Below are 25,612 nucleotides of genomic sequence, written 5' to 3' on the forward strand. Positions count from 1 at the left end.
TTTAATTTTAATAAAGTAATTAATATGCATATAAAGTGGAAATAAACTGATGTGCTTAGCCACCCATACAAGCTAGTTATAAGGAAGGAAAAATGGAGTGGGAGGGGCTTATTAATATTAATAGAGTCAATTTAAATATATTTCAAGCATGGTGCAATCTATATAAATAAAAAAGTTAATATTTATTGGTTCAGGTTATTCAAGTTATTTGCTGATTGCTTTGAAATTTTGACACAACGTTGCGTATTTGACACACGGGTGTTTTATACACACGGTGAAAGGTGTTTTTACCTGGGACAAATAAAATATTGTTTTTTGTAAACATTTGTTTGGCCGTAATGGCAGCGCCATCTGTTGAATGTAACAGCAACACACGTAATAATAAATATTTCTTATGGCGGACAGCGTGCTCCTTGATAACTGCTGTCTTTTAGAATTTTCCATGTGATAGGTAAAAACATGTTTTTTTAAATATTATTGTTTTATTTACTACATTGGCAGCGCCATCTGTTGAATAGTATAGCTATACACGCAATACTTAACAAAGTTCATGTCAGATAGTGTGCTTCTTAGCATCTGATAAAATATTGTGTGCCTACAAGTATTGTGAAATTAAACATATGAAATGTATGCTTTCTATTTTGTTTAATTTCCATTTGAACAGACTAAGCCACAGTAACGCTTGGCTGGGTACGGCTAGTCATCAAAACTTGATGTTACTGAAATGTTAAATTTCCAAATGAAATAAAATACAAATACAAATATTACATCGGAGAGTAAATAATACTTTTAAAAAATAATGAAAATTGAAATGATAAAACTAATTTTCGTAGAATCAAATTTATTAAACCTGTATTTATATTATCTCTAATCAACTAGGTACTGAATAATATTACTTTACGTACGAAGCAACGTATAATCTCTCTGCATAGTATTAAGTATCTCACATCTAGTAGAGCAAGTACAGTAAAACACATATCTAGGTGTTTTAGGAATACATCAATTTCTTTAGTAATTAAATTTAAAATGATAGACGATGGAATTATACAAAATAAACGATAATTCAATTAATACTGAAGGACACGCACCTACGCGAACAAGATGGAAAATTATTTAACTAAAAATATAATTCATTTTATATTTGAATTTGCACTGGTATTCGCGAGTAAATATTCACCAAAATTCAATTATGAGGGCTCCGTTTATTTTCCACGGAAGCGATTCTTCGCAAATAGTGTTGTAACACGGAGCACGAATACTTTATGTAAGATGATAACGTTTGGAATGAATCAATTTCACCTTATAAAAAGAGGTTAAATAAATTTGGTCTCAGTATCGGGAAATATCGGAGAAGTGCGAAGCGAGAAGTAGAGTAAAAGTTTATCGGAAAATGATCGCGTTCTGACCCACCCGCGCACGGGGGTACGCAGGCGCCGCGCGAGGGCGGGGGTGGGTGGGCGCCACACGAGCCCGAGCGCGCGGCGCTGCACACCGCTCTGAACACAGCGGCGGGACGGTCGTGCGCCATCTCACTTCCAGCGGGAAAGTAAAAGCGCGCCAAACATGCGGAAAACGTCGCGACGTAACTTCCGACTTTCCGATAGATGGCGCGAATAATTTAAACTTTTTCTCAAGTTGTCCGAGCGGTCGGGCGCTCCTTCACCTGTCTGCGGTCTCCGGCGGGCGCGCCAAGTTCTCGGCTCCCCTCGCTCCCCGCCTCCACTCCGAAGTGTATGCATTTCGCGCCAAAGCTCGTCCGCGGCGTCAGCTAAACTTTATTAGACCAGGATGACCGCCGTGGGGAAAGCTCCGCGCTAGGAATAGATCCCGCGCTGCCGTCCGCCGCGCTACTCCCGATGAGCGGCTCGTATCGCGATCTGATAAGGCGGTCCGCGCCACTCCAGTCGCAGGGTTATCTCGAGATATCGGCATTATTGGAAGTATCGTGAAGGAGTTTCGCTAATCGCTAGTCCCGCCAGAGACAGCGGTGTGGCGGTGTGTGCCCGTCTGTCTGCCCGACCGGTTTACCTCGCGCTATCGCCGATCTGACCGACTTTGTAAAGTTCTCCCTATTATTAGTTAGTTATTCTGTGTGTGTGTTTAGTGGTTCTCGACTGTGTCTTCTCTGGTTTGTGCTCGTGTTCCGTTCGAATATTCCCGAAAACTTTTCCGGATCGCGCCGAGTTACGAATTCTGATTCGCGAAAAGTTTCTCGTGTTTTCAAATAACAGCGGGTACAGAGTGATCGTGTTGTAACGTTTTGGTACTCTCCAGTCGACCGGTTCCGGCTACACGCCCCCACCGGCGTATGCTCGCTCTCCGGTAACAATTATTACAACATCGAAACGAGAGTTAAATTGTTACCGAAGCGGGTTCTCAACTAGTTCGGTTGACAGCGATGATGATCGTCGATAGATGATCGCGCATCGATCGAGAGCTAAATGTAATAAGATGATAGAATTGACCAAAAGATAAATTGGTTTATCGATCTATTAAATTTTGAATAAAAGTACAGATAAACAGTAAAATGAGTTCCATTAGTAGACTGTGCCTCGTGCTGTGTCTCGCTGCACCGGCGCTCTCTCAGGGCTCCCCGCCCCCTCCGGACGGGGGCGACGGGACGGCCTTGAACGGAGGAGCCCTCAACGGGGCGAAGGCTAACAACACCACCACCGTCGCTCTCAACGACGACAGGGTGTGCGAAGATGGCCTAATGCTGCCTATGTGGATGCCTCAAGATAACATCACTACTGGAGATCAAGTACTGCGAGGTCTCGTCTATTTCTTCATTATGTTATACCTCTTTATAGGCGTGTCCATTATTTCTGACCGTTTTATGGCGGCGATTGAAGTTATCACATCGCAAGAGAAAGAGGTTCGGGTTAAAAAGAAAAACGGGGAAGTTCAAATTGTGGTGGTAAGAGTTTGGAATGAGACGGTCGCTAACCTTACTCTGATGGCTTTGGGCTCTAGCGCACCGGAAATTCTTCTCTCTATTATTGAAATTATTGCCAAAAATTTTAAAGCTGGAGATTTGGGCCCGGGAACGATTGTAGGTTCTGCGGCTTATAATTTATTCGTGATTATTGCCATTTGCGTCCTGGTTATCCCCAACGGAGAACATCGTAAAATTAAACATCTACGAGTGTTCTTCGTAACGGCGACATGGTCCGTATTTGCTTATGTCTGGCTGTACTTAATTTTGGCTGTGTTCTCTCCGGGAGAACTAGAGATTTGGGAAGGACTTCTCACTTTCATGTTCTTCCCAGCAACCGTTGTCACAGCTTGGGTAGCCGATCGTCGCCTGCTTATTTACAAGTATCTCAATAAAAACTACCGCATGAATAAGCGAGGAGTTATCGTCCAAGTCGAGGGTGGTGACAGCTCTGTGGAGATGGAACTAAAGGACGACGGGCTCAAGTGTCTCGAAGACGGCGCTATGTCTGAAGAGGTGAGAGAATTTGAAGAATCCCGAAGAGAGTATATCAATACTCTCAAGGAACTGAGGAAACAGTATCCGCAAAACGACCTCGAATCGATCGAATGCATGGCCCACGAAATGGTTCTAAACAAGGGACCCAAGTCTCGAGCATTCTATAGAGTGCAGGCTACTAGAAAAATGATGGGAAGTGGAAACATTATGCGGAAAATATCCGAGCGCGCTCAAAGCGACCTCAGTGAGGTGAAAGCCGAATTGCAACGGCAGGATATCGACGAGGAACTCGCTGAAACCGGCGGTAGCCGAATTTTCTTCGAGCCCGGCCACTACACCGTAATGGAGAACTGCGGAGAGTTCGAAGTGCGTGTTGTACGCACCGGAGATACGGAGGAACCTTGCAGCGTAGATTTCCACACCGAAGACGGAACCGCCGAGGACGGTAGTGACTACATAGGTAAAAAGGGCACCCTGTATTTCGAGAAAGGAGAAATGGAAAAGCGCTTCACCCTGGAGGTTATCGACGACGACGTGTTCGAGGAAGACGAGCACTTCTACATCAGGTTGACGGACGCCAGGGGTCCGGTGATGCTGGCCTCGCCCAGCCTGGCCACGGTGATGATCCTGGACGACGACCACGGCGGAGTGTTCGCCTTCGCCGAGAGAGACCACGAGCTGGTGGAGTCCGTGGGGACCTACGAGTTGAAGGTGGTGCGCTACTCCGGAGCCCGCGGCCGAGTGACCGTACCGTACTGGACGGAAGATGGCACAGCCAAGCAAGGGAACCAGTACGAGGCCATAAAGGGCGAACTCATATTTGAAAACAACGAAGTCGAGTAAGTACCATTCACAAATACGTCTTTTCTTTTACATCATATTATTTAACTGTTTTAACATTATTTCTAGTTCTGGCTCAGTCGATTACGAAAATCGATTTAAGTTATGAAAACTTGTTTACCTGTTATTGTATACTTTTATGTTCATATGTCAGACTTCGTGTTTAATATTTTCTACGATCAAATTATACATATGCAATGCATACCTACACCAGTACTTGCAATAAAAATGCTGTTGCCGTAATTTAAAACCTGAAAAATGCGGAAAGTGTTGGTTTGCTCGTATTCTTAAATTTAAAGAAAACATAATTTTTTTCTTAACATTTCAAATGGTTTGCAAACATTATAATTTAATAAATAGTCTACATTAAGAAATAATCATTATATGTAAGTTTATCTATTCAGCAGAGATTATTTTTAACACAATATGTTTTAAATAATCATGACAGTATGTATAGTATATAACGCAACTCTCTTATATCATTCGTCCTCGATCTATCATTTAGCATAGGTTTTGCATGTATTTGACATTTTCACCGATTAAAACGATATTTTTTCATATAATAAGTTTACAAATAATAAAAAATGTTAAATCCATATCAATTATTTGCGAAACTAATAAAACCAATTGTCAGGCTGACGTTTCTCGAATAAACGAAACGAAAAAAAGATTATCATAAAATTCTATTCACGAAATGTCAAAACTTAACGATATTGGGCTGCGTTTACATTGATTTTACGAATATGAATGATAGTATTTACTGCACGAGGATAAAATACCGGGGCAAGAGTCTGCCTAAACTCTTTTTGATATTTATATACAGTTTTTGTATGAAGGTCAAATATAAGTGGGATTTCTGAATACGGGTAATATCTGTCAAAACTTTTATCAGATAGGGGACATTTTACAAATATTGATTGATTTTACTTTTTTAATAAATACATTAGATTCATTTTACGCACTAACTTAGTCATTTTTACTTTTATTACGCGAGTAAGCGTTTATTTATCTTTCCTGCTTATTATTCATAAAAGGTAGGCGCAGTAGTTGTGCGAGTAGATAAGATGATATTACATAATGTTGCTACACAAATTCCGAATAATATTCACGCGCCACGATTCTCAGGAATGCTTTGTTTCATTTCCGGTGGAACAAAAAACTATTAAAAACGTTCAGTACTTTATGTTGGAGGTAATTTTTCCTGGTATATCAATTCGAGTAAACTTTTAGTCAAAATTGAAATGTAAGCTATGTATCAGGTTGCAATAAATGCATGTGACAGTTGCAACATGTTTTTTTAATGTTTTTTTTAAAGACAGCAATGGCAGAACCATCTGATAAACGCAACAGCAATGCACACAATATTAAATATTGCTCATGGCAGACAGTATGCTTCTAAACATTGCTGTCACCCAGCATTTTCAGTGTTTTCGATTGCTGTGTTGTTTCACAGATTTTTAATATTTTCATAGCTACACAAGCATTCTGAAATTAAATATATCTGAAACGCGTGCTTCCATTTTTTCCATTTAACCAGACAGAGTCACAGTAATGCGTAGCCGGGTTTATTTTAAATTACTTTACTATTTGAAATGACTTTAATTATAATTAAGTACCCATCTCTAAATTGTGGAATTTAGGAGAAGGTATAAATTGTATTTGATGGTATACAGATAACGTTAGTTGAGGAGTTCAGGCTGAAGGACATGTATCTTACATGGGTAAGGAAATGGAGGAAGAAAAGGAAAAATAAAAATGACAATATCGGTCATGGCTGGAATACTAAATAACTTTAATTGCACGTATTCATATAGTTAATTTTGAAATTAACTTTTCGTTATTTTATTTTTCATATTATTAGTTTTATAAAATTTTACTTAACTTAGGAAACATGCCAATAGTCGATGCGGTTGTCTATTTGGCTTAAATAAATATTTAATTTCAAGTCTCGTATTCGAAACAATCATACTGAATTGACTCAGGAATAAAACAGAATGTCAAGTTCAACTCTGACTCACGACGACTAATAATCTCATGTTGAGCATAATTTATGTACCAGGGAAGTAGCATTCGTTTTATCAACCGTAAATGGTACCGCAGTAATAATAAATTAAATGTTATTCGATTATTTAATCATCGATTAAGTGATCGAATAAGGTCAACGAGTAAAAATGCAATGAAATGTGCCATTTTACCAATACGAGCTGCATTAATGAAGTGGTTAAATAAAACATTTTACACGGTGATGTTAAATTTATAGGCTGGACAGGCATCGAAGAAATGGATACTCTCAAAGCGTGTAGATGACGTGTAAGTTTTTAGTATTTGTAAGCCCGCAGCATTTTAAGGGACATTAAAACAAAGAAATGTTTTTTTTTGTTGCGTAACCTCTTTGCTTACGAAATGAGAAATTGGACGGATTTTTTTTATATAAAATTAAATAATAAAAAACAATTTTTATATTTTTTTTGTTGATAATCGTGGATCAAATTTCATTGTCGTACTGGTATGAAAACATGAATTTTACGTGCAAATATTGATCTTTATACGACGATTTTTTTTCCACAATTACAATTTATGTTATTTATTATTTCGGCCTTCCCTTTGTGGTATGATATGAACAAATTAAGAATAAAACCCTTGTTTCTTACTATTTAACGTTTTTTTTTAAAGAACATCGTTATAATTTTTCTCTTCTGAATTGCTTATAACACGATATTTATTTATTTATTGTAACTGCAGACAGTTGGTATAATTCCATATTGAATTGTTAGGTAATATATCCAAAATAAAACACTGTTTTTATTGGATTAAATTCTACATTCATTTATGTATATTTTAATACGTGACGCGTTTCGTCTTCTTACAGGACACTATCAAACACACATTATCAAACACACATGTGTTTGATAATGTCCTAAGAAGACGAAACGCGCCACGTATTAAAATATACATAAATAAATTTAGAATTCAATCCAACAAAAACCGTGTTTTATTTTGGATATATTACCCAACAATATGATATTTACTTCCTTTTCTTCTTATTTAATGCCTTTTTCAATCTTCAGAATTATTCTTCCCAGAGTTTGTAATTTTCAAAGTTTATTGTAAATGGCGGTCATTTTTCTTGCTCTTTTAAAAATATTTTTTGCAAAATCGTATGACTACTATGTGTTATTACGGTCGATTCGATAAAATATTTAACTATTGATTTATTGATTTATTTGTTAATAGATTTATATTATCCACTGACACTTCGTGATGGAATTGCATTTTTAATATAATCTATAACTTTATATAAAATCGAGCTCTTAATACAAAAAAAAAACCTTTATAAAAAATATTTTTAATACCTATCATACAATACTTAAATTCACTCAAATTAATTTAATTTCTCAACAAAATTATATCAAATCATGGTTATCAACTCCTGCCTTGTTTTTTTTTTATATAACATAACAATTTGTATAGCCTCCCACTAGTCTGATGATGTCGGTAACGACGAAACCCGGTCGCTGGTCAAATAAAAATAAAGTCGAAAAGCTGAAAATATTGGTTTTAATCTAATAATATATTTATTTGTTAAATTTAAATAAAAATGATCTCACACTGCAGAGAATTATAAAAAAATGTAATTTATATTTTACGATTTTATTCGAACCACTGAAATATTTATCGAGCATGACCCTGTTTCCATGTATTGCCGTAATACCATGCATACATACGTAATGTACTATGACCGTGACTCTGTCCGGTTATAATGTTTTCAAGGTTACATTACCTAAAGTTCGCCGCTGAATTTAGGCTTCGCTTTTTAAGGGGCATCAATAAATTTAAGTTCAAAACGTACGCGTGGGATTTACGAGTACATGACAGAAAATACCGCCGGGCTTCAATACGGGAACTACGAAAATTCCAAAAATGGGGACTTTTGCGACAGTCTACAAGCACCCACTCAGAATTTGTGAAACGAGTGTAACTAATGGAAGAACGTTTTGTTCGCCCTTGAAAATAATGGCTGGGAAACACTACTACGACACATTTAAAATGCCAAACATCTTAGTTCTTCTTTAATCTCGTTTTCCTTGATACGACTTTATTTGAAAAACAGGATTTTTTACAAAAATACGTAGATAAGATTAAAAAAGTTATGTAAATTTTCTTCTTCCTGGCTCAATCCCAATTTATCATCTTTGTAGACTGTTAGTATCAGCTCTCCTCGTCCTCAGGTTGTAGGTTCTTCTATCATCTAAAACGTCATTTGGGCCATGCATTCGAATCATGTTATCTTTCTGTTTCATCCAATAATTTCTCCCTCCTCTAGATGTCTTTCCAAGAAGATCCATGGCGATTGATTGGTTCATAATATGTTCAGATTCTCTGCATCCTATGTGCCTATACCATCTCGATTGCCTTTCCTCTACCTTGTTATTGATGTTTGTTACATCCAGTATTCCACGAATGCGTGAACTCTTTATTTTGTCTCATAGATACACTCCAGCTGACCATCTAAGCATTCGCATTTCAACGGTTTCAGAGCGAAATGTAAATGTCAAATAGGCAGACATTTAAAATTTATTTATTTATTGCGTTTATGTTACAATATACAAATAATATAATAATAATAATAATAATAAAACCCTTATCCGCACCCCAATGGTGCATAGGGCACTGTGTCATATTAACGCAGTGTTATCTTAATCGTTTACACATGAAGGAAAGGTGATCAGCCCTCCGCTTCAGGTACCAGTCCATGGTAATATTGAATAAATATTACAGTGAAAAAATCACTTTTATTTATTTTACCCCCCTTGGGAATCGAACCCGGGACCTCCAGAACGGTAGCCGAGCGTGCTGACCATTACACTACGGAGGCGGACTATTATTTAATATTATTTTTTAACATCTCATCAAAGATGAAGAAGAATATGGAAGTCTGGGCATTTACGGGGCTGGCGACCGTCAAGCTGGTTTAAGTGATCACTTTACACACGTGTAACATTCACCAATTCTACCCATTATTGACAACCACACTACTCAAATTCTTGGAAGTTCTATATATATATATAAACCAATTTAGAAACCTTGTTCTTGAATCACTAGAACTTCAATAGAGACATCTATTTGAGATGTAAAGAAGCTTTTTACCAAGCAGAAACTCTTATATTAGTATGTGAGGTCCGAATCCTGGATTATAATCACACACATGAGAAACGCCAGAATAAACCATTTTCATTTTTATTATTTATGCTTATAATTTGACCAGATAATTTATTTACAACATTTTGAGTGTGTCCAAATACTTGTTCACAAAATCTGGATTAACTCCCCTAATTGGAGATAATCCAGATTTTGTGAACAAGTATTTGGACACACTCAAAATGTTCTTAATATTTCATATAAACTTTCCCTATCCTTACTATCCTACCTGCAGTCAAGCTTCTAATACACGCTTTGCGAGTTATTCCTTTTAAAAAATTGGTACAAAGTTTCAAATAACGAGTTACCTCTATAATGGATACTGCTAGGTAGAACAATTAGTGGATTTAAAATAAAATTATTGTTCAAAGTTTGAAAATTTTATTATTTCCATAGTTAAAATATTTTTTCAATCACATTTATATCGTGTAACAGGAAATGATAAGAAGTTAAATGTTGACAAAAAGTATAAACAAATAAATGTCAATTGTATAATGTCGATGTCGCCTTGTAATGTACCTATTATGGTCACTTAGTAGCGAAACAATAATGTTCTAGAATATATTGTGTCTTGCAGCACTGGGTGCAGCGTATGGTAAATTCCGTATCTGATGATTTTTAAATGTAAATTAAAATTGACGTCATTTAAGAGCAGGAATACTCAATTGGATATAACCTTAGTTTAAATGACAGTAACATATATCGAGGTGTGTAAATATGAAGGTGTGTACTGATTTATAAGTTTTTAATATTATTAATGACAAATTATTATCAATTAAGTAAAATTTTTTCATACAACATTTTGAGTGTGTCCAAATACTTGTTCACAAAATCTGGATTATCTCCAATTACAGGAGTTATTTTCATATTATTTTTTAACATCTCATCAAAGATGAAGAAGAATAAATTATAAGGTCATTAAGGTAATTATCTGGTCAAATTATAAGCTTAATAATAAAAATGAAAATGGTATTTTCTGGCGTTTCTCATGTGTGTGATTATAATCCAGGATTCGGACTCACATACTAATATAAGAGTTTCTGCTTGGTAAAAAAGCTTCTTTACATCTCACCAATAGATGTCTCAAGTGAAGTTCTAGTGATTCAAGAACAAGGTTTCTAAATTGGTTCATATATGTAGAACTTCCAAGAATTTGAGTAGTGTGGTTGTCAATAATGGGTAGAATTGGTGAATGTTACACGCGTGTAAAGTGATCTTTTAAACCAGCCTATGACGGTCGTCAGCCCCGTAAATGCCTAGACTTCCATATTCTTCTTCATCTTTGATGATATATTAAAAAATAAAAAATATTTTTTTCATGATTTTCAATTGATGGAATTATGGAAATATGACATTTACAGGAATTACGATTTGTCTTAAGCTGGTTTCAATGATCAATTTATACGCGTGTAAAATTCATTATTCTTATCATGATTGACAAAAATAACTGTGGAATAGTAAATGTAACACGTATATAAAGTGATCATTTAAACTAACTTACATATGATGGGTCGCAAGCCCTTTAAATGAGACTCCTTCCATATTATTTTTCATCTATGTATGTTGAGATACCAATAAAAACCCTTGATTCAAATGACCCATATAAGTGAGAATTCGCAATGAGAGGAAATCTAGAATATGTGAAAAAAATATGAACGCAACGCAAAATATTGTGGATATTATTATTTAATTACTACTTATATCAGATATAGGATTTTTCACCCTCTGAATGAAATATGAAGATATAAACTTTTATCATATAATAGTTAAAAAGCAAACCAGAGTCATGATCAAAATATTAAATATTTTTAGTTTTTTTTACAACACAAAAAAAGTAAGAACAGTAACAGGTTTTAAAGCATTTTTGGGCAGGGAGCAATCACTATAACCACATATTTTTATGTTTAAGCGTTGGGTGAATCTATCTTCATGGTTGTTAAAATTGAAGCATGGATATGTCGACGATTTACATAAATCAGAAAAATTGATGTGCACGAAATTCATGGGTTAAAAAACAATTTTCACTGATTGTGTGAATGACCTCTGCATGTAACGTACTATACCGAAGGCCATTCATTACTCTACACGGTTAATTTACCATGGATTAACTAACAATGTATTCAGATGATCTGCTATCACGATTATAACACACGAAATGACCGGATTTCGTTCCGGTACCTCGTATAACGTGTTAATTATTAGCGCAAATTATCGAGAATTACGCACGACACGCTAATATTACAAAATGTAACAAAATTATCTTGTTTTATAAATTGTAAAATACCGCACGATAAACCGCAGCTACTCGTTTTTTATAACCCTTATCCGAACACAGTGGTGCATAGGGCACTGCGATATTAACTTGATCGTTTATTATATAAAGGTTAAGTGATCTGTCATGCTTTTCAGGTCCAGAATAACATTACATAAAATAATAATGAAAAAAACACTAACATCAATTTTAAACACTGGGAATCGAACCCGGGATCTCCAGAATAGCTAAATGTGCTTACTACTACACTATGGAGGAGGACCACATTATTGAATACTTATTTTATTATATATGTATCATATACATACAACCGTATATATGTATATATATCCATGTGGAGCAAATGAATAGTGAAAGAATAACTAAGAAAGTATATTTGGTAAAAGTGAATGGGAAAAAAGAAGGAGAACGATCAAAAAGGACTTGGCACGACCAGTTCAATCAGAACCTAAAATTTGGTGGTGTCAAAAGTCAATGTTATCGGAGGGCATGTGTGACTAGATAGACGTGGGGGAAGCTAGGAGTAGGTTTATGTCAGGACAGAAGAGTGTGGCGTTTCATCCTCACTGCCTACCCCTTTAGGGAAATGTCATGATAGAAGTAGTAGTACTTATATATTTATATTAAATCGCAAATATATCTACTGACCCTGTCAAGAAAAGTGAGTATCAATCTCACAGTAGTTTGTAGCGTGTTGTCCCGTAGTTGGTTTTTGTATGAAACGTTTTTGTTTGTCTTCTATAGATTTATATGTAGTGTAAATATTACTTTATATAAGATATTTGAAATCACATAGTACCTTTTCATTGCTAAACACAGTCCAGAATCTTACTCGTAAAAAAGCCTTTTAAAGTATTATTTTTATAATTCCAGTAGTTGTTAGTTGCGAACGAATAAATTGCCAGCTTGATATAAGTAATAATAAAGCTGTGGTGGAAGCACTTTTCACATGAAAAATTCGTTAAACACGATGAATAATTCAGACTTTTCCGGAGGCATTAGGATTTTCCCTTGTGGCGCCACGCTACAAAATGAACAACTTGAATTAAATGCATTTTAATAGCAGAAACACTTTGCGTTAAATACTTGACGTGGTGAAACCACGTTTCTCCTCTAGTCTGGCAAAAATAATCAATTATCAATCGTTTAATTTAATTAGTCTTAGGAAAAAAAAAAAAAAAAAATTCTGTGCGCACAAATATTTTTTATGGCTCCGACCTTTTATAATTTACCTGTCGTAAAATTAAAATGTATTTAAAAGGTTTGAATCATAAAAACTGTCGCCAACTTGCTGGCCTTTGTAATAGATGTTTGCCGGTGGTCTTCTTTATTATTATTATCCTAAGAGCATTCTTTATTATATTATAAATAAAATTAAGGCTAATTGATGTCTAGACGTTGAAAATTTTGGGAGTGGATACAAGCGCACCGTCAGCCAATGAAAAATGGTTTCGAGGGCGTGATCTTCAAGGAGAGAAACCGAATATAACGGGGAGACATCAGTTGGAAGGGGCACTATTTTCGGGAAATCAGTGGGATCGAGGAGTTGGAAGGAGCAGTCGGGAGAGATCAGGGGGATCGAGCAGTCGGGAGAAATCAGTTAGAAGGAGCATACCTACACCAGGTTTTAAGACTTAAGTGAGGAGAAGAGCGGGAGCTCTACGCAGGGAGAGAGAAGATAGAAAAAAGGGATTTACTCATCCGGAGTATCAAAAAGCAGACCCACGCCGGGTCATAAGCCTCAAATTAAGAGCTGAAGCTCTACTAGGAGAAGAAGAAGATAAGAAGCAAGAATCATCGCACGGCGGCCCGTCATAAGAAGAACCTCATCCCAGCATCCAACGGCGCAGCTTTTTCACAAAGGATCACGGCCACACCAGCATCATGGCGCATCTTTTCCACCAAAGGTTAGAATAAGTTTAATTTAAGATAGGGTTAATTAATTTTAAGCTAATTTAAGATAGCAATTCAAGATTAGTTTAAGTTAAAGTCGCTTTCGTATAATTATTTTATTTTTAATTAAATTAATTTAAGTATATTTTTTGTGCAGAATTTTCTTTCATCTCCCTACCCTTCCATCAATATTCCCAAGGTATATCAGCTTGAAAAGGTGGGCGACGTCAATTGGCGCCCAACGTGGGGCCATCGAAATATTGTAAATTTCGAGGTTCGCGACCCTGAGAAAACTTACAAAAAAAATTATATGTATAGGAATACATTTTTTTTTTTTTATTGACAGTCCCATTTTAAGCTGATTACCTTGAGAAAGGGGTAGGAGATTGTAGAAGATAAAGAAAGTAAATATTTACACATTTTATGCATTTGTTTTTTTTTTTTGTCAAATTAATTTTAAATGCACATTTACATATATTTTTTTGCTCTCTCTTGTTTTAATACGATACTACAGGTGTGGTGTTAGGTTATTCGATTTTTATTTATTGATAGATTAACGTGACCGTAAACAAACAAAAATATGCCTCTAACTAGAAACGGCGCGTTGCGTGAGCAAGGGGAGAACGAAGAAAGAGAGATAGATGCGCGGGAAAATGAAACATCGTGTCGATACAATCGAACGCTGGAAGACACTTTCAGTGGTCTTCCAGAGGAAGATCCTCGAGAGTTCATAAGGGCATGTGAGGTTTATTTTGCGTCCGTGGGAACGAGTCCCGCAATAAAAACGACGCGAGCTGTACGGCAGCTACAAGGGGAGGCATGGGAGTTTTTCCGGCCCCATTCGAGCGGACGTTGGGGATGGGGAGATTTCAAGGAGGTACTTCTACATAGGTATAGTGTAGAATCAGCGCGTGCCTCCCTTATGGTACACCTGTACGGCGACATCCAACGAGACGAAGAAAGTGGCGTGGCTTTCCTACAAAGAAAGTACACCGTCTACAAACGACTGCATCCGGAGGGGAACGCAGATGAACTCTGTGACGATCTCATAGCGCTTATGAGACCGCGATATTCGGAGTTGTTACAATGTTGCGGGGCAGGGAAGTACTCGATGACCTCGCTAAAGGCTCGCGTTTCGGGAATAGATTTCCCGAAACGACCCCTTTTCCTGAAGCCAAACGTACAAAATGACAGAGACATAAGATGTCGTGATGAGCCGCGAGAAGATATGAGGGGAAATCGACCGCCTCGACATAATTACTCAGGACCTCCCCAATGTCATTATTGCCCTAAGCGACACTTCCATCAACATTGTCCTGTATTGAATAAAAATTATCCTGCGCGTAACCGATCCAATCAGGGAAACGCGAATCGCTCGGGTGGAAATCGGGATACCACCATGGGCCAGTAAGATTTTCCATCCCAAAAATAACAGGGAGCGCCGTCAGACCGACAAAAATTGAAAACAGCAGACAAAACCATCAAAAAGAGATCCACGTGAACCCCCTTAGATACCAACCACTTTCACGTAGTGTCACAAATTCCGGTTCCCATCAAAATCGAGTCGGAATGTCAGCTGTCGCTTCTAACAATATACTTCTCCCTAGGACACGGGTAATGCTCGGAAACCATAAAATACGCGCTCTTTTAGATTCTGCCTCAACTTTTAATCTGATAAACAAAAAATTTATTCCGCCCTCAGAACATTATAAAACATTCCCTTATCGTATCCGCCTGGCACACGAGTCTACATACTTAACATTAGATACAGTCACCACATGCAAAATTACGATCGCCGATCGAGAAATTGAATGCGATTTCCTAATCGCTGAAGGGTTATCCGAAGAAGTCATCCTAGGGTACACTTGGATGAAAGAAAATCACGCAGTACTCGACCTTCATCGGGGATGTATGTATTTTGGGACCGCCATACGAACAACCGTGCATTTGGTGCCAGAACGCTCTGAGATGACAGATACGGATACCGAACTACCGAATTTGAGTAATCTACCTGATTCTAGTAGGCACGAAATAGAAAAAGTGCTTCAAGATTTTAAATCGGTATTCGGGAGATATGATGGAGCTGCAAATGTTACCCCTATGCGTCTTCAACTGAATGATACTCGTCCAATTAAGCTGCCTCCCTATCGTCTAGCGGGAGAGAAGAAAAGGCAATTGTACGAGCAGATCGAAGCCATGCTCGCTGATGACGTAATCGAGCCGAGCCAATCAATGTACAGCTCACCTGTAGTGATGGCAAAGAAGAAAAATTCGGACGTGTATAGATTTTGCGTTGATTTCAGAAAGTTAAACTCTGTTTGTGAGATTGAAGTTTCGCCACTACCGTTAATTCACGAAACGTTAAAAGACATCGGGAGCGCCACTATATTTACAGTACTCGATATGAAAAGCGGGTACTGGCAGATACCAATGGACCGGGAATCAATTAACCTTACAGCCTTTTCGACGCCCGACGGTTCGAAGTATGCCTTCAAGGTAATGCCGTTCGGCTTATCAGGCGCACCCGCGAAATTCCAGTCGATAATGACTCAGGAGGTATTAGCCGGATACATTCGAGAATTTTGTATGGTGTACATTGACGACGTTATTATATATTCAAATGATTTAGAAAGCCACATAAGACATGTACGGCTAGTGTTAGAGCGTTTTTCACATTACGGTTTGAAATGCGCTTCTGAGAAATGTAAGTTCGCGACAAATACGATTGATTATTTAGGCCACGTTGTAGATGATAACGGTAATCATCCACAAACAACACATGCTTTACAAATTGCGGCCGCCAAAATACCCCGGAATCGTAAGGAACTGAGAGGTTTTCTGGGGTTGTGCAACTGGATACGTGAGTACGTGCCACGATTTGCGGACCTTGCAGTGCCATTGACAGACTTATTAAGTACAGCCAGACCATTTAAATGGAACGAACAAGCCCAGGCCGCAATGCAAGATATAAAAGAAGCATTTTCACGCCCGCTATATTTGTCACGTCCCGATCCTTCGAAGAAATTTATTCTTCAAACAGACGCATCCAAGAGAGGACTCGGAGCCGTGCTATTTCAACTCGATGACGCCGGTAACCGAAGGATTGTTTCTTATGCGAGCGCTCGCTTAAGTAGTGTGGAACAAAGTTACCACTCAAACGAGCAAGAAGCGTTAGCCGCAATTTGGGGAATAAAGAAATACCGCACATATTTAGAGGGTCGAAAGTTTACATTGCGTACTGACAATAAGGCATTAACTTGGTTGCACTCAATGAAGGATAACAACGCTAAAATATCGCGATGGGCGTTAATTCTACAAGGGTATAATTTCGAGGTGGAACATTGTCCCGGGGTAGAAAATGAACTACCAGACCTGTTGTCGCGAAATCCAGTCGATACACCTGTGGGAGATTCCCCTTACGAAGATAATAAGGGGATGTATCCATCGTATGTTATAAAGGGTGCCGCTATGCCATTAGTAGGCGTTGGAAATCCAACAGAAGAAACGGATAATGATGCGGACCCAAACCTTGCATTGGTAGACGAAATAAAAGGAATGCAACAAAACGATATTATAATACAGACTCGTATTAGAAAAATACGAAGCCTACAAACTCGCGCACGGCCAAATCGGAGTGCAGTACAATACTTAAGTGCACACGAGATAATTGACGGAGTTTTGTGGAAGAAACGAGCCCCAGATGAGCTATGTCTGTTTGTCCCAAGGAGGTTAGCGCCAAAGGTCTTAAAAAAGTACCACGATGACGTAATTGCGGGTCATCCTGGTATACGGGAAACGATGCGCGCAATAAAGCGAATGTACTTTTGGCCGGGTATGGAAAGGTCTATTAGAGACCACGTAAAAAATTGCCTTACTTGCGCAATTACAAAAGCCGCCCCAGCTAGCCATTTAGTAGCACTCGGCAGTCATAAACCACAGTTTCCTTGGCAGTGGATCTCGATTGACCTGATGGGTCCATATGTAACTTCAAAGCGTGGTAAACGCGTGTTATTAGTGATTACAGATATGTATACGAGGTGGGTGGAAGCGATACCGTTGACTAGTGGAAAGTCTCCGTATATAATACGAACGCTCGAAAATGAGATATTTCCGAGATATGGTTATCCAGCCGTAATTCTAACGGATAACGGATTACAATTTAAGCATAACGACTGGACACGAGCCATAGAACGATGGCAGACTAAACATTGGACAACCCCGGTCCACCACCCACAAGCGAACCCCGTTGAGAGACGGAACCAGGAGATAAAGAAAGGTCTCCGTATACATTTATTAGGGAAAGATCATCGCGAATGGGATACGAAAATCCCGCATATACTAGGATCGTTACGCAGCAGACGTAATGACGCTACAGGGTTTACACCGGGCCAGGCCCTGTATGGCTACGAGTTACGTCGCCCGGGTGAATGGAAAATTGGGCAGTCAGGAAACCAAGGGCGCGATAGCTCGACATTCGACCGTACTCGTATTGACGATGCGATGCGGGCTACACAAGCAGCATACCAAGAAACGTATGCGCCAGATGGGGAACGGGATCGAGTTGCATACCAGCAGGGTCAGAAAGTAATGATACGAGAACACCCTCTATCAGATCGCTGCCACGGTTTTCACGCGGGTTTCGCCGGTAAGTGGGCAGGACCATTTACAGTCCTAATGCAAATCGGAACGCATGGGACGTTTTGGGTAGACCGAGGGGGTAAACCTGTAAAAGTGCACGCCAATGACCTACGCGTAGCGCCGGGAGTTACTGAACCACCCGAAACTAGGGATAGTTAGTTTAAATATTATATTTACCCACTAGTATAACCATGTACGAACAGAAGTAGTAAATAAGTTAGGAAATAGACAAATATTAATAATTTAATTGAAGATTGATTTTTTTGCCATTACAAGGCGGGGTGGATTGACGTGGTGAAACCACGTTTCTCCTCTAGTCTGGCAAAAATAATCAATTATCAATCGTTTAATTTAATTAGTCTTAGGAAAAAAAAAAAAAAAAATTCTGTGCGCACAAATATTTTTTATGGCTCCGACCTTTTATAATTTACCTGTCGTAAAATTAAAATGTATTTAAAAGGTTTGAATCATAAAAACTGTCGCCAACTTGCTGGCCTTTGTAATAGATGTTTGCCGGTGGTCTTCTTTATTATTATTATCCTAAGAGCATTCTTTATTATATTATAAATAAAATTAAGGCTAATTGATGTCTAGACGTTGAAAATTTTGGGAGTGGATACAAGCGCACCGTCAGCCAATGAAAAATGGTTTCGAGGGCGTGATCTTCAAGGAGAGAAACCGAATATAACGGGGAGACATCAGTTGGAAGGGGCACTATTTTCGGGAAATCAGTGGGATCGAGGAGTTGGAAGGAGCAGTCGGGAGAGATCAGGGGGATCGAGCAGTCGGGAGAAATCAGTTAGAAGGAGCATACCTACACCAGGTTTTAAGACTTAAGTGAGGAGAAGAGCGGGAGCTCTACGCAGGGAGAGAGAAGATAGAAAAAAGGGATTTACTCATCCGGAGTATCAAAAAGCAGACCCACGCCGGGTCATAAGCCTCAAATTAAGAGCTGAAGCTCTACTAGGAGAAGAAGAAGATAAGAAGCAAGAATCATCGCACGGCGGCCCGTCATAAGAAGAACCTCATCCCAGCATCCAACGGCGCAGCTTTTTCACAAAGGATCACGGCCACACCAGCATCATGGCGCATCTTTTCCACCAAAGGTTAGAATAAGTTTAATTTAAGATAGGGTTAATTAATTTTAAGCTAATTTAAGATAGCAATTCAAGATTAGTTTAAGTTAAAGTCGCTTTCGTATAATTATTTTATTTTTAATTAAATTAATTTAAGTATATTTTTTGTGCAGAATTTTCTTTCATCTCCCTACCCTTCCATCAATATTCCCAAGGTATATCAGCTTGAAAAGGTGGGCGACGTCATACTTTTAATTATTATTTATTGCTAACATTCATATTTTTAACATAAAAATATCATCAAAACATTTTTTGTAAGTACATATGTTAACGCGCTAACCATTTTATTTTTAAGGCAACTAAAAACGATTATACGAGTATATTAATTAATCATCGTTTTACGTTTATAAAATTAAGATTAAACCATTAAAAAATATTTGTGATAGCTCTAAATCATTGAACACCGACGGTTATTTTCGTAAACTCTAAACCAAGCATGCAAAATTATGTGATATTTTTAAAGTCACATATCAAACATTAAAATCCATTATTAAATAAAAATCTGCTCCATCAGAAAATAAACCGTTACCTTTTATATCGACAGTATTGTTAGCCCTCACAATCCCACTAACATCCTCGTTTCAATGCTTATGAAACGAAAATGTTGATACGTCCAGATGTTTTTTTAAAATTGCTAGCTTTAAATATAATGGCTGTTTAAAATCGGATGACTTGAAGTTAAATTAGAAACTTGTTTAATGAAAATTATTGAAAGGTGAATAAATATACTGAAAAATGCTTTATTCATTTCCAACATAAGACAATATCATTGAATTATATTTTTAAATCTCCGTTGAAACAGCTTATTTGAAGAGACCAACTCGTTTAACGATCGCTCATACGCATACGACCATTTCGTAAAAATACAGTATCTTCATCTAATCATTGTCAGTACCAAATGACCCTTATTTTAAGATTTTTCGCTACTACATCTGGCACCATTTGACCTGTCATTTTGATGACCCCAAGGAACAGGCTCTTTGAAGGACTTCGTTTACCGACTACTGTTTCTCAAAATGACTAGATCAGTGGAACGGGACTCGGTCATTAAAACAAGCTATAAACTATTTAAAACAACAAATAATGTTTAGTATGTATCAAAAGGGGGCTTTCCAAAAATACGGCTAAACACGAACATGTCCCATTTAATTTCCCAAATTCGACTTACATTGATAACCGAGTTGCTTGCATAAATATGTAAAAATATATAAAATTTGTATTTATTAAAAAAAAAACTTTTTTCCAACGGCATATTAATTTATTTATTTATTGGAAAACCAACCAAAATTCAAAAAAATAAATAAAATAAAATAAGATAAATAAAAATAAAATTTCAATTAAAGGTTTTCACTTTGAAATAATCAAAACATTGTTGTGTATAAATAATATAATAAGTATAAATATAAATAAATGAATATAAATATAAAAACATTGTTGTGTATAAATAATATAATAAGTATAAAAAAATGTAATATATAAAAATAAAATAAGATAAACAAAGTATGAATATATAAAAATAGAACATTTAGTTAATGCTGAAATATAAAACTGAACTGACCAAGTCAACGCTAAAATTCCGCATTCAGAAGCAGCATCTTACAACTTACGTTTCTTACGACTACATTATTAAACGTTTTGAAAGGAAAAATATTTATTTATATTTAATTAAGCATTTCACTGCACTTATCGCAGGCTCTATATAAAAATGAATTTAGATAGAACTTGGTATGCATTCATAGATTTATAATAATATAAGTTAGGTATATGAAATAGCGAGGAAAGCTGGTTGAAAAATAAATGGTTTTCCCATGAGAGAAATTTCCTTATCGGTAGTTTTCTACAACTAGTACAACAATATATGCGGGTGTCACGCTGACAAGCCTCTCCGACGTCACGTGCTCATTCATGCCATACCAATCACGTCCCGCGCTCTCCTGTCGCATATCCCTTCAAAATAATGCAATGACATCATCATGTGCCATGTTTGCACACTCGAGTTGCCATGGATTACCGCTCCGGTTAACTTGAGATTAACCCAAAGAGACCCGAATTATTTCAGAAACGTTTTGCGAATAAAGGACAACGCTTGCACCAATTGTAAACAGGCATTATATTTCTAGCTGTGTAACGATTTTAAGAAGCATCTAGACGCATCAAATTTTGGTTGATTAGCAATAAAATAAGTATATAGTAAATGTGGAGGTCTTCACCAAAAAGTTACATTTCCAAGATTGCACAAAAAATCCTTTAAATGCAAATCTGTTCTGTTTACTGTATTCTATCGAAATATTAATTTAAGTTGCAACAAAACGTGACCAATCCTGTGTTAAACTAATATAAAATCATTAAATCGCACCAAAACGTATCAATTTTGAATGCTAGAATTCTAGATTACTTAATTTATAATGGAATTGTAACGTTTTGGCGAGGACCACCACATATGGTATATGTCCACGGTAGGACTGTGAGGGCTTATGATATTGTCGATATAAAAGGTACCGGTTTATTTATATTGGTGTTCTCTGCAAAAATACCATTAAATATAGGAAAAATCTTATGTCTCGTGTACCTCACTTTCATGACATTTTTTGCAGAGAAAATACTGAGCGTTAACACAATGTTAAAATTCAATAACAACATTTTATAGGAGCAAAGGAGGTGGAAGACGAATATGAAAAAAAAACCTCACTAATACACAGATCAAATGAAAATAAATATTTTATGAACTGGTTTTTAATGTTTACAACTGGCGGGAATTAAACAAGAGACACCTGTTCACAGTCAAACATCTATCCAACTATGCCACAACACCTGCTTTATAGTTCGGAGTAATGGCTGTTTTTTTGGTCAGCTTTTTCCGTTACCTACTTTATTTTTATTATAGGTCTCTCAACTTGATATGAACATCCATTGTTTTTAATATATGAAAGAAGATGGAAATCTGAGCCTCCCACGGCTTACGACATGACATTTGGCTGGCTTAAGTGATCACTTTATCATATGAGATACTTTTTTTTCTCTTCTTAGCCTCCACTCGTTTACGAGTGATTTATTAATGAGATTCTTATCATATTGATTTATCATCCATAGGGTTTATAATCCAGTGTCTGATAAATAATAAATTATAGTAAATTGTTATTTTATTTTTATCTTGACATTTAAAACATGTAATTCTTGTCATAAAGAAAGTACTTTTAAAATAATGAGATTCAAATCTTTGACATTCAAAGTTTTACAAGTTTCTTCAGTATTTCAAACATTAATCTTTATCTAAAATATCTTCAACGTAACAGATATAGCTGAGTCAGAATATTATGTATATTTTTACATTTATAAAATTTAGTTTATAAACTCTACTGTAATAATTAGGTAATTTAAATATTAATTTTTGAGTATCAGAATTCTGAATAAATATGATTCGTTTTACATTATTTTCAATGCGAAATGTCTTATATAAATTGTTGGAAGATGTCCTCCATTCATAAACCGGACACCATTTTAATTAATATTTTATTTCAGTAGTTTACTCATCAGTTAGTTAAACCAATCTCGTTTGTAAACTATACAATTTTATACATATTTAAGCATAATAATACAATAGAATATGATGATGTGTTCAAAGATGACACACAGGATAAGACTGCATGATAATTCATTCTAGAGACTGCGCAGATGATATCATAAAATCATATATCCTTGTCATAATCAATAGATATAAGACATGGGTAGCTATTTTATATATTATACATACTTCATGTGACATATGACGAATCCCACATAAAATTTGCATATAGAGAGGTTATAATTTGTTCATTTGACATACTATGTGATCTTACTTTTAGATGTCTTTGGTGATGAAGTTAAAAGGCAATCCTAAGGGAAATATTTTATGATTTTATAGGTGTCGTTAACTAAACATGAAAGATCTTTCGTTTTTATAGGGAAAAAAAATGGGACACTGATATTGACATATCATTTGTAGGGAGAATAATAAGATATTTAATATAATAAAAATGTAAATAATCAATCGGTCAAAACAGAAGAACAGATCAATTGGCATAAAACTTCTTTTTCGTATTTTCAGCGCCCTTTAAAAAAATGTTTTGGGGGTGTTCCTCGTATTACGGACCAGGGCTGCTTCTTTCAGTGACTGAGATGATGAATAGCGAGAAATATCACCCAATTCTACAAGAAAAGATACTACCAGAGATACAAAAACGAAGGCCAAATGGAAATGGAACATTTCAGCAGGATTTAACCCCACAAATCCAAAAAAATTATAAATTTTTTCACACAAAAACAATGAACTGTGATGGATTGGTCAATAATTTTACTAGACATAAACCTAATTGAAAATCTATCGGCAATCTGTACGAATCGGCTTTCCAAAATTGATTGTATTACGGTGGAAAAGCTCATTTTGTCCATAATTAACGTATGGTTTCAAGACGAAAAAATGGTATCCACCTGCCAAAACCTTATATATAGATGCCACGAAGAGTAAAATCTTTGATTCAGCCCAAATGAGATAATATTCAATATTAATTTGTGATATAAGTAAGTTATAAACAAAATATTTCACAAAACTTTTTACGAAAACACAACAAAAAAGCTTTGTTTTAATCAACCTGTTCGATACTGTTTCTAAAGCGTTATTTATAATAATTGTTTTGTTGTTTCTGTAAATGTTATCGCGTTATTATTTTTGTAAAAGTTATTTCAAGTTCTTTTTCTAAATAATATATTCTTAAATTTAATTGACGTAACGAAACGTTAAATTATTTCAACGATTAAAAAAGCAACGTATCCACCTGACGTCAAACGTCAAACGTCGTTATGTTCTTTCGCATCATATATATTTAATTTAATATCTGATATTGATCAATAATAGATTAAAAGTAATGAATCACACTTTTATCAAAATTATATAATTGTAAAAAAATAAACCTGTATATATATTTACGTATTTCATAACCTAATTTTTAGACACATTTGTGATAGGCAAGTGAATATTCTAGTGATAGATAAAAAAGCAATAGTGTAATTTTTTTATTCTTTGAATATAACGGAGATAGTAAGGATCGTTAAGGGCTTTTTGAAGATGAGTCTTGAGTATTGGTAATTTACTAGAGAATCTAATGTTTTGAAATATACCTATGTTTTATTTTTTAAATGGACTTTTTGACACAAGGTTCAATTTTAACTGGATCACTGTATACTATCGTAAATCTGATAAATCTGTATTTAGGTAAATCGCAACGTAGTATTTTCACATATTTTATTATTATTAAAATGTAACTTTGTTTCAAAATCACTATAATTATTTTATTATAACTTAATTATAATGTCTACCGGTTTCGATGCTAACCGCTTATTTATCAAGACTGATTAATACTATACTACAGTATATACTATATTATTAATCAGTCTTAATAATGAAGCGGTTAGCGTCGAAACCGGTAAACATTATAATTAAGTTAAAATAAATTATTTTTAGTGATTTTGAAACAATGTTCCATTTTAACTATAAAAATGGAAAATCACAAAGTGAGTGCTTCTAATATAAATTATATTTTTACATATTTTACCGTTAACTCATATTATGTTCACAAGATCTTTAAAAAATACAAAAAGAGTACGAAAATTTTTCTGTTATTTTTTATATTTAAAAAAATAATAATCTGATTTTTATTTCAAATCTATTGCTGTTAAAATAGTTAGTAAAATATGTCAGTTAGGTATAAAAAATATAATGGTGGGTTTTTAATACAACTACGTTGATGAAATTTATTTAATATGAAACTTATTTTTCTTAACATCTTTGTTGAATATATCATTTGTACATAAGTTAAGAGTTTTTCAGTAAAATAAATATACATTGAAATACTGCGTTGCATTCGCCTTAATGTATATTTAAGTGGAATTACATTAAGTTTATCTTATCTCGGCTGAGAATCGGGCGGAGGACTTCACGCGTTTCAAATTTATCTCTGTTTTCAATCGCCATAATTTGTCTTTTTGAGGAAAATGTTTTCTAATTTCATACAAGTATTTGGTTTAGAAGGATCTTTGTATATAAAAGCAATATTTAGACTGTAAAAGCATTCAAGTACGTTTGCTTGGGCGCATAAGAGGGGAGTCTGTTTTGCAAAAATCATCATTTCACGTTTGGAAAAAAAAAATCTTTTTAATTTCAGTAAA

The 25,612-nt window shown here is 35.9% G+C and overlaps 1 protein-coding gene across 3 annotated transcripts in view; it reads left to right on the forward strand.

Moving 5' to 3' along the window:
• Positions 1-1,415: 1,415 nt before the first annotated feature.
• The window catches only part of Calx (sodium/calcium exchanger 3), a 223,800-nt gene continuing 199,603 nt past the window's right edge, over positions 1,416-25,612 (forward strand). For 2 of the 3 annotated variants that reach the window (XM_088277927.1, XM_088277930.1), the window contains exon 1: positions 1,416-4,272. In XM_088277927.1, coding sequence (XP_088134053.1) covers positions 2,528-4,272 — 1,745 coding nt within the window. In that variant the 5' untranslated portion in view covers positions 1,416-2,527. The remainder of the gene's footprint in view (positions 4,273-25,612) is intronic. The other variant, XM_088277928.1, reaches the window with a different exon arrangement.

Source organism: Brachycentrus maculatus, unplaced genomic scaffold, assembly GCF_059751285.1.
Source record: "Brachycentrus maculatus isolate JH-2025_06_01 unplaced genomic scaffold, ASM5975128v1 h1tg000050l, whole genome shotgun sequence".
Lineage (NCBI taxonomy): Eukaryota > Metazoa > Arthropoda > Insecta > Trichoptera > Brachycentridae > Brachycentrus > Brachycentrus maculatus.